Source organism: Melospiza melodia, chromosome 2 (assembly GCF_035770615.1).
Source record: "Melospiza melodia melodia isolate bMelMel2 chromosome 2, bMelMel2.pri, whole genome shotgun sequence".
Taxonomy (NCBI): Eukaryota; Metazoa; Chordata; class Aves; order Passeriformes; family Passerellidae; genus Melospiza; species Melospiza melodia.
The window spans coordinates 70,368,988-70,378,768 of record NC_086195.1 but is presented as its reverse complement, the minus strand read 5'-3'; the positions used below and the strand labels follow the sequence as shown (position 1 = coordinate 70,378,768).

The 9,781-nt window shown below is 42.9% G+C and overlaps 1 protein-coding gene across 2 annotated transcripts; it reads left to right on the top strand.

Annotated features, from left to right (window-relative positions):
• Positions 1 to 182: 182 nt before the first annotated feature.
• DDIAS (DNA damage induced apoptosis suppressor) lies at positions 183 to 9,140 on the top strand. 2 transcript variants are annotated; one of them, XM_063148815.1, is made up of 6 exons: positions 183 to 390; positions 2,378 to 2,506; positions 3,269 to 3,430; positions 4,516 to 4,633; positions 6,402 to 7,070; positions 7,652 to 7,851. In XM_063148815.1, exons 2-6 carry the CDS (start codon positions 2,394 to 2,396, stop codon positions 7,715 to 7,717), a joined length of 1,128 nt encoding a protein of 375 aa, XP_063004885.1. In that variant the 5' UTR covers positions 183 to 390; positions 2,378 to 2,393; the 3' UTR covers positions 7,718 to 7,851. The 2 variants fall into 2 exon arrangements, with proteins under 2 accessions (XP_063004885.1, XP_063004884.1); XM_063148814.1 differs by having other exon boundaries at positions 6,402 to 9,140.
• Positions 9,141 to 9,781: the final 641 nt, after the last annotated feature.

Below are 9,781 nucleotides of genomic sequence, written 5' to 3'. Positions count from 1 at the left end.
GCGTCCGACATTCTCGCTCTGTGATTGGGCGACACGAGCTACTGTCCCCTAGGAGTGCATCGCGATTGGCTGAGCGCCGCCTTGTCCCGCCCCCTGAGCTGCAGCACTTCCGCCCTTCCGCTCTGCCCTCAGCTCCCGGCGCCGCCCGCCGGCCCAGACCCCGCTGCCGGCCCGAACCGGCCCGGGTGAGTCGGAGCGGAGCGGCCGCTCGCTCGCTGTCGGCTTTGGGAAGGCCCAGGGCTGCAAACGGGAGCGGGATGTGTTAGCCACCCCTGCTTTGGTTTTCCTTAGGGAGAGAGCGAGGCAGCGGGATCGCCAGAGGGCAGCAGGGACCGCGCTGAACGGCAGCGAGGGCAGCAGCGCTCTGAGATCCCTCGGCCGGGCACCGAGGTTTGCGTTGTTTGGTTTGTTACAAAAAGTTCAAATAAAACAGATCTGTTCGTGCCGGCCTCTGTCAGTCTGCGTCCAGGTAGTGAGTGCTGTATTTGTGCCGAAGGGAAATAGGGCTGGAGAACTCGAGTCCGTTTGTTATTGGCAGAACTTGTGTGAGCACTTCCACGCTGTGCTTTGTCTCCCCTATTTCAGTTTAGCATTTACACGCTGTGCTTTGTCTCCCCTATTCCAGTTTAATACTTGCAGTGTTCTCTGTTTGTTCTCTGTTTTCTGGGGTGTGCGTTTGTGGTTTTGTTGTGTTTTTTTTTAATGTCTCGAAAAAGTGCACTAACAAAAACTATGTAATAAACTTCGTTTCTGGAGTTCTGAGTTGAACACAGGTGGGGATGAAGCACCTGCTAGTTTCTCCAAGCCCACCTTTTTGGGCAATAAAAAAATCAGACTCGACTTTATTTCTCCTCTTCTACATATTGATGTATTTTCCATGTACTTTTTACTGTTGTCTTGTACTAAAACAGTCTTTGTTACTAAAACAAAATAGTTGCCTTTTGGTAAGAGTTTGAAGGCATTTACCATTCAATATACTGAGTCAAATTAGTTTCTGTTAATATGTATGTTGTGAAGAGATGGATTTTTTTCTTATTTTGTTTGGCTCCCTATTACAGCTTTTCCCTTTTCCTACCTCAATTTTCCAGATGTAAGAAATAAGGGAATACTGGGATTTTATTTTTTTTTTCTGAACTACTCAGAGGCAATGAGTTTAGTCACTCACATTTTTCTAGTACTCAGTGTTACAGAACTTGTTTTGACCAGGATGCTGAGAAAGGTGTTCCAAGCAAAGGAATAGCCCATAAGTTTAACTTTCTAGTGGCAAAACATGACCAAACATCACTATTGATTATAGAATGTGGGATTTTTTTTTTACCTGTAAAAACCATAGTTGAGTCTCTTCCATCTCTTTGGTCTTTTGCCTCTCAAGAGAGTTTTGGAATGAAGATGTGGAATTCCCTTCCTATTCTGCAGTTTATATCAAAGAGAGATTTATCTTTAGCTGTGGCTGTGATAAAAGACCTTTTGCACGTACAGACTTCTAAGGAGGTGTTTGATTCAGCTGTAGAGAACATTTTGGCCGTTTCAGTGGGAACTCTGTGGTTTGAGGTGTTGGGATGAGGCTCCAAGTGGCTTGGTCTAGTGGAAGGTGTCCCTGCCCGTGGCCTTGGGGCTGGAATAGGTGATGTTTAAGGTCCCTTCCAACCCAAACCATTCCAGGATTCTGTGATTGTTGCCTACATTTTCCTGACATTTACTGAGAAAAAAAGTTCTCTGTCGAAAATACTGGAAGTTTCCTAAAACTTGACGTTTTTGGGCAGAGTACTGTAATAAAGCCCAAATAAATCTACAGGAAAGTAATACTGAATAAAAATAAATTCGCTCCTATTTATTTCTTTAGTTTATCATTTATTTGTCAAATCTGTGCAGCCTCTGTTGACCAGGAGCTGCCCTTTTAGCACAAAGAGCATGATATAGGAGCAAATATAGTTTCTGTTGTGAGCCTTTTTCAGGATTTTCTGAGTAACCTCTCCAAGTCATTGGTCTTGAAACATTTGTAGCATTACAAGTGCAGAATCATTTCAGTTTTTAACCCCATGTTGTGACTTCAATCTAAATTAAGAGAAAGAATTAAAAAGCTGTTTCCTGCAGTGCTGTGCCCAAGGATAATTCTGATAAAGATCCCTAAATTCAAGTGTGTGCAGTGGTGTGCAAATGGTGTACAAATGCCATGAACAGTTCCTTCATGTTGCATAACTTTATCCTTTTTTTAATTTTATTTTTTAAGAGGTAATTAATAGAATTTCTGTTTTCGAAGAGAGATCATAATTTCCTGAAGGCTGCTGTTGAAAAATGTTCAAATAACCCAACTGAAAGCAGTTAATGTTGACATCTCATGAGAACTCTTCAAACCATTTCAACTTTCTCGTTTCAGGTGATGCTGTGAGCACATGAATAGTGTGCAGGGACTCTTGGCTGCCTCAGTGATTTCCATCCAGAATTCCTGCTTCATCTATCCTGCCTGTCAAAACTGCTTTTCTAGGCTGATACTGCATGCCAGGAGGTATGCCCTGTTTTGGGGATCACGTGCTGATTTCCATTAACTTACTGATTTCCATTAACTCTGTTAAACAAAGTGATGAAAATCCAGCCCCTCCAGATCAAATCCTGATTTTATTTTTTCATCTCCTTCTACAAGTGCAGTGCACCTGGTAGTCCTGTATGACTCTTCACTGAGTGCATGTCCAGAAAGGGATGAGCTTTCTTTTTTAAGTGAAGCAGTGGGTGAAATGTCTGACATACAGAAGAAGAGTAAATCAATGAATGCCAGCACTAAATAGAAGGAGCTGACTTTGTAAAACGAAGGTATCTGTTGTTTCAAATGCTGAAGTACAAAATAACAGTGCTGTTTCCTGGTTATTTTTTAAACCTAGGTATTTATACTCAAGCTGCAGGAGGAAAAATCCCAAACCAAAATGAAATGTGAGAAAAGTGAGCACAGGAAATTCAAAAATTCAACATTGCACCCCAACAGTCTCTGAAAACCCACTGTCCCTTCAATTTCACAACAGGCTAGCATTTAATAAATCAGTGATAGAAACCAGAGACATTCTGTCAGAATACACACATCTTGCTCTGAGCCTTTGGTAAGATTAATGCTTCACCTCAAGGAGTAAAGAATAAGCAAAAAATCTTACAGTTTTTGATGAATATTTGATACATTACAGTAGTAATATTTACAGCTGCAGATAAATTCTTACCTCAGCAGTGATTAACAGAACTTCATCTATTCAATCTTTTTTATCCTTTTACTGTCTTTTGTCAGGTTCAGCTGTCTAAAATGTGGCTGCACAGGTGAAGCTAAAGATGCAAGCTACAGATATAGATTGTCCCTAAAGGTTGCTGACACCAATGATTTGTTTGACATCACTGTTTTTGGAAGTTGCTTAGATCCATTCTTTGGGGTCACCGCAGAGAATCTGCAGAGGTAAGGAATAGATTGTCTGACCATGTAGCTGCTGCTGTTTGTTCAGCCTAAAATAACTGCAACGAGCCTAGATGGTGGGAACATGAGTGGGAAGTAACTGCTAAAGTGCTCCCTTCCAGCATTTCCTTGGTACCCATCACCTTGAGAAAGTGGGGAAGTTTGTTTCTTCCTGAAATCTTGATGTTTTGAGATGGATTACTTCCAGGTAGTAAAAGAAATCCTCCACTTGTCTATTGAAGGCTGCTTCTCCCTGTTAAGTGAGCCTCACTGCTTGGTTGGTCTGGCTTCTTCCTTGTGTCCTTTCTCCTTTTTTTGAGATGATTGAATTTCCTTTGTTTAAGTAAGTTGGCTCTTACAGATAGAGCCTCTGGCTTTTATCTGGTTTTAAAGGTTTGAATGCACCTTGTGACTAATTGGCAGTATAACCAAATTTTCCTGAAGAAAGAAGGGATTTCTAAGAAAGTCTATTAGTCCTCAGACCCTGACCACCCACATTATAGGCTTCAGATTTTCTGAAATGTGAAACTGCCAGGATGGGATACTCAGATAGATTCCCTGCTTCTTTCTCTAGTCTGTTATTTTCCCAGTGCCTTGGCTCATAGATGAGTTATTTGTAATGGCATATTAGCAGCATTAATAACATGCCCATGACAGGCATTCTGCCCTACACTGCTGTACTGCTGTCAGCTGTGGAAAGCAGTTATTTCCATGTCTTGCATGGATACTGTCATGCTGTAAAGGCTGGGCAGGAGGGATGTGTAAGGAACAGCAGCATCTGACCAGCACTGTACAGTCACTGTGGTGGCAGGAAAATCACAACCACATGGGGAACACCTGAAAATTGTGTGTATATTGACCTCGTTCAGAGTGGTTGTTTTGTTTACTGTATCTCACTAACAAGTTAGGTGAACTAAAGAATTGAATTTATAGCTTCATGGTTTTCCTGTTTTCATTCTGAGTTTAGTTGAAGCTAGCACAAAATCTTTTCCTTAACATGTGTCCTCATTAACACTATAGTACAGCTAAAATGCTGTGTAAGTCTTCTTCCTCTGTTGGTCCAATACCTCTGTGTGTTTTTATTCTAGGTATATTCAAGACTTCAATCAGCTGTCAGGAGAAACAAGCACAGAGTCAACTGCAAGAGCATTAGTTCAAGCAGTGGAAACCTGTTTCGTTGGAAAAAGGTTTATATTTGGAGTGAAGGTAACTTTTAATCCACATTATGGCCTTTTAGTGAGTTTCTGTAGCCAGTTAGGGGTATAGACTGACTTATCAAAGCTTCATGTATAATTTCTTTTTGAGAAAATGTAAGGCTAGGACATGAGAAGGACTCTGCTTCTTTTGCCCAAAACTCCTGTGGTTTGGTTTTTTTTTTTTTTTTTTGAATGAGTCACATCCAAAAATCATCTTGAATGGCAGTAGTCAGCTTAACAGCTTGTCAGGGTGCTTTTTGGAGAGCCTGAGCAATGCCAGCTCCTGTGCATATCAGTAACAGCTTGCAGCCTGTAAAAAAACCATGTACGGTTGCAGCAAGAAACAGACTCTCCTTCCAAGCACTGCCCTACCTTTCCCATGCTGTTTATTCTCCTTTCCAGTCTGAAATGTAAGGAGAAGCACATCCCCTTGTAGCATTTTAATATTTCTGGATTTAAGAGCATTTTCAAAATGTTGTTAAAGTACAGCTGTTCAGCATCTGCATTGGTGGCTCTTTAGTGTGTTTAACACCCTTTGAAATATTAGTTCTTAGCAATATTTCTATAGAAACAGTGTTGAAGGTTCTCTTCGAGTGGTGCTTATGTGAGTCATTCATATTATGAAATCTCTGAACTAAATCCTACCTGGCAGGTGTTTTGCCTCTCCCACAGCTTGTATCTGAACTGAGATTTTTCCTGGTGGACAGCATCTTAAGTAATGGAAGTTGGAGGACTTAATGGATTAACTTTACTTACCTGGAACCCTTGACCTGGTCTCTGGGCCTGATGCCTTGACAAATATAACTAATCCTAGATATCAGCACCTTTGTGGCTGCTCCTGCACACACAAGAGCTGAACACACATTCAAAGACTTTGTTCAGCCCTTGGCTGTAGACATTTCTGTGCAGTTGTGTCAGCTGTGTGTATGTCCCAGATAGTTCTCAGAATCAGCATAACATACTTTTTAAAGACTTACCTAGGAGGGTGTTGTCCTTGGCTAACAGCCTTCAGCCTCAAACTGTGCACAGACTCAGGAAGGAGGAGGGTTGTTGGAGATAACTGTATCTGCTTTTTGGCCTCTCTGGCTTTGCCAGACCTTGAGGGGTAGATGAGAAAGGGTTTATCCACTTCTCGAAATATGAGCTGATTCCCTCTCCGTTTAATGTCATTTTTCACCTGTAATTTCAGTGTAGAGAGAAGCAGGTTTTATACAGGATTGCAGTTGGAGCTCCTTTGAAACGCTGCTCTCTAAAAAACTCTGAGCAGATGAAGGTCGCAGCTTATTTCCCCTTCACGGATGCAGTGCACAGAAAGTACCACGCTGGCTTTGGCAGCTGAGCTGCCAAGTCAAGTGCCTGCTCACCAGAGTGCTTTGTTTCAAGTGCTGCCCAGTGCCTCCTGCATGAAAGCAAAGCACTGGCCTTAGGCTGCCAGCCATTCACTCTGAACTGCACTAGAGGAGGCCCGGAAGCATTCAGTGCCCTAAAGGGAGGAAGAAATTTTCTGTGAAGTCCTTTCTCAGAGTTGTTGGTTGTTTTTCCAGCTCCAAAACTCTGTAATTGCAACAAGCAAAGAACTTCTCACTGCGATGCCCTTTACAGCCCTTGCCAGGGTTTATTTCCCAGGGAGGGCCTTGTGTGACAGACTGTTTTGTATTCTCTCCCCTGCAGATCCTGACAAAAAGGGAGATCTAAATTTATGCCTGACTTAGGAGAACATGTGTTGATATTTTTTTCTCTAAGTTGATTGTTTTTTTGTTTTCTTTCCCCTCGCCCAGGTTTGTGCAAGGGAAGATGGAGGGCATTCTGCTGCCAGCAGCATCTTGCAGAAGTGTTCCAGAATTAATAGAAGTACAAAAAGCCTTGTGGCGTGCCAGATCTTCCCGCCAAGCGCTGCTGTTACTGGCTTCACTGTTATCAGCTGCTTAGATCATCTCCTGCAGTCGGCACAGTTCAGGAGCTGCAGGAACAGCTCAGATTTACCTGATGCGTCATCAGCTCCCATAGATGAACCTCTCAGTGAGCTCAGCAGCTTGTCTAGCCTGAGCAGGAGCTCCTGTTCTGTTCAGTCTAGTGGCAGGGAAAGTTTTTTAGGGTGCTGGCAGCAATCCTTAAGTCTGACTTCATCTGTTGCTTGGGTAACAGCGGAAGACTTTCCCACTCTGGAAGTGGGAAAGCTGGTGAGTGAACAGCATGAACAAGAGGAGAAGCCTGTCTCTGCAGAATTGGGCAGTGTAAGCCTCAACAATCAAACTCTTTGGGACTCAGAGTTTCTGATCTCTTCTGTGAAGGAAGGGGATAAAGAGAAGGATAATGAATCAAGTTCACAGCTTAGTCGGACTGATGGTATCTCTGCAACGGATAAATTGGAGAGAGTTTCCTCTTCAAACACCAAATATTCTCATGGAAACAGTTCCAAATTGTTACAACATCCCTTGGAATATGAGGTAAAAAACAATTACCCAAAAACTAATAGTAGAAATTATTCTTATGCAGAAAAATCCCACAACTCCCTTGTTTGCAAGAGAGATGCCTCAGCTCCTAGTCACGTAAATGTAGCTGGAGTGTCTCAAATGGACTCCACACTTTGGGAAGAGCTCCCATTCTCAGAAAGCCTAAATGAATTGTTGGCCAGAATAGAGGATGGCAGGAGTGTTGTAACATCACCCAGCCTTGATGCAGGCAAACTTGTCCATCTTGAGAGCAGCAAGTTGGGTGTAAATGTTAACAAATCGTATTCCAGGCAAGCTGTAGGTGATTTGCCTGCAGCCAGTGTCTCAGGGAGGCTCTTGCCAGCAGTAGGGAATGATAGTTGGGAGACCACAGTGTTTGCTTGTCTTCAGTCAAATGCAAACCCTCCAAGTGATGTCTCACAATATGAGTGTTCCCCTAGTGATTTATCTTCAACCCTCAAGGAAGGTGGAGCGTCCTCACCAGTTACACCAGAGCCTTCTGTTTCTCAGAGCAGATCTGTGCTCTCCAAAGAAGCAAATAATGACCCTACTAATTCATCTTGGTCTTTTATTAGGCTGCATGGAGAAACCTCCTGTTCAAAAAGGAGCAAGACAGCCACCTGTGTGTGTTCTGCATGTGAAAGCTGTTTAGCTTCTTGTGAAAATAAGGAAAACTATTCTACACAGAGCCAAAAAACAGATCTTACACTCACAGAGGCCCAGGTCTCTGATCCACCAGCTCCCAACAATGCAAAAAGTATATATAAAAGAGAATTAAAACCATTGACAGAACTGTCAGATAATACCTTCAAAAGTGTTAGTAGGAAAGAGCTGCAGTGGAACAGCATCTTCCCTGAAGGCAGCTACAATGCTTCTGCTGATCTCTTTGATGCAAGTGTAAGAGATGTAGCAAAACCTGTGGAATTCTTAAATAAATCATGTAGTTCTTCAATACAGGAAGATACTTTGACAGAGAAGGTCACAGCTGAATCAGTGCTTTCTCCTGGAGGTGTTCCTTGTAACAATTCAAAACTGAGCTCATCCCTGCCCAGGTCCCCTCATGCTTTCAGCAAGCACAGCACACCTGTAACTTACTCCTTCTGGGATTCAGAATGCAGTTCAGTTTGTGCTCAGGACTTCGTTCCTCATTCACAGTCAACTCCTATGACAAAACCTCTGCAGAGACTATGGCCTATTGGGGAAAGAAGCTCTTTCACCACCCTCTTCACCCCTAAAGATCCCACTAAAATCCATTCCAAAGGCAAGCGATCCAGGCCTTCCTTTCAGAACACTCTGCTGCAGCAGCTTAATGGCAAGTTAGTGAAACGTGAGAGACCAAGGAGCAGGAAGGACAAAGAAAGTGGTAGCTCTGCTTCCCAGAAGTTCCTGAACAGCCAACTGCCTGCCAGCTTGGAGGAGTGGATCCCTCCATCTTCAGCCAAAGGGCTGAAACCAACTGCATCTTTAAATTTAAAAGCAGATAGCTGGGCTGCTGATTTGCAATCCACCTGTGGGCACACTGGCAGGAACCCTCTTTCTGAAAGCAGAAAGAGCAGTGAAAATGATGAAAATCTCATCCAAAATGAGAGAATAAGCCCTGGGGAAAGAGCAAGGATTCTAACAACTCCTTTATCTACAAGTGTCACCAAGACCTTGTTTTTAAATGATCCTGTCCTGAAAACTTGTTCCCCTTCAGAAGGTGAGAATCACCTCTCAGGTGGAAATTATTCAGGGGTTGTGCTGGAAAGGCCGACTGTCTGGTCCCCTGAGCTGTTCCTCCAAGCACGGACCCCTTTGTCCAAGAAGTCAAAATACTAGGAGAGATACATTTCTATGTTGTGTTCTTTTTAATTTTTTTTTTAACTTTAGGGAATTATCTGGTGGAAGAAAAGAGCTATTTAAAAGTTAAATTGTTTATACACCTGTCAGCATGTATCTTGCAAAGAGGAATTTGCTTTATTTTCAGACCTTTGTACTACAGAGATGAGGGAAATGAGAATTTGTAGTAACTATATTCTCCTGAAAATTAATGAGGATGTGCAATAAACTCACTTTTGTAAATGTGTGAGTATTGAATAGACCTCACTTCATAAAGTACAAGTAGGTGAAGTGTTTTAATGTTCACTGCTGTCTTTTCATCACAAGAGCAGCACTGGAATCCATGTCCACTCCACATTTTTGCCTGATGACTCTCAGGAGAAGGGCCAAATTTTCATTGAAGATTTGATGGTGCCTTGTATCTCAGCCCATTGAGATCCTGTGACAGCCCTGAGCTGGGTGGAGGGGGCCATCCTGAGAGCTTGGCAGCAGCTCCCAGTTTTCCTACAGGCTTTTTCAAGGTAAAGACTGCTAGTGGCAGATTCCTGACAGTGTATTCCCTCCCCTTGCTTTAAGGTCTTCTGTATCCCAAATCCAAACCAGCTGCATTTGGGATCATTGAACAGAGAAATCTTGGATCTGCTGCTTGTGAGCTTGTAGGTCAGGTTCTGCAGAAGGATGTGGGAATCTGGTGTCACAGGATCTGAGCAGCTGACGCTTTGTTGTGAGTGTTTTAAGGTCCTACTGTGGCCCAAGGGGGTGAAGGGGATGCGCCACACTTGTAGAACCAGAAACAGATCTAAAAGGACTTGCTGTGACTTTTTCTTTTGAGGTATAAAATGAATATGAACCATTTACATTGTGACTGGTGACAGGGAGGGGTTACT

Excerpts from the sequence above, each read along its gene's own strand:
- DDIAS (XM_063148814.1), top strand. The coding sequence starts at position 2,394 with ATGAATAGTGTGCAGGGACTCTTGGCTGCCTCAGTGATTTCCATCCAG. Across the intron at positions 2,507-3,268 it reads CTGATACTGCATGCCAGGAG|GTTCAGCTGTCTAAAATGTG; the intron begins GTATGCCCTGTT and ends GTCTTTTGTCAG. Across the intron at positions 3,431-4,515 it reads ACCGCAGAGAATCTGCAGAG|GTATATTCAAGACTTCAATC; the intron begins GTAAGGAATAGA and ends TTTTTATTCTAG.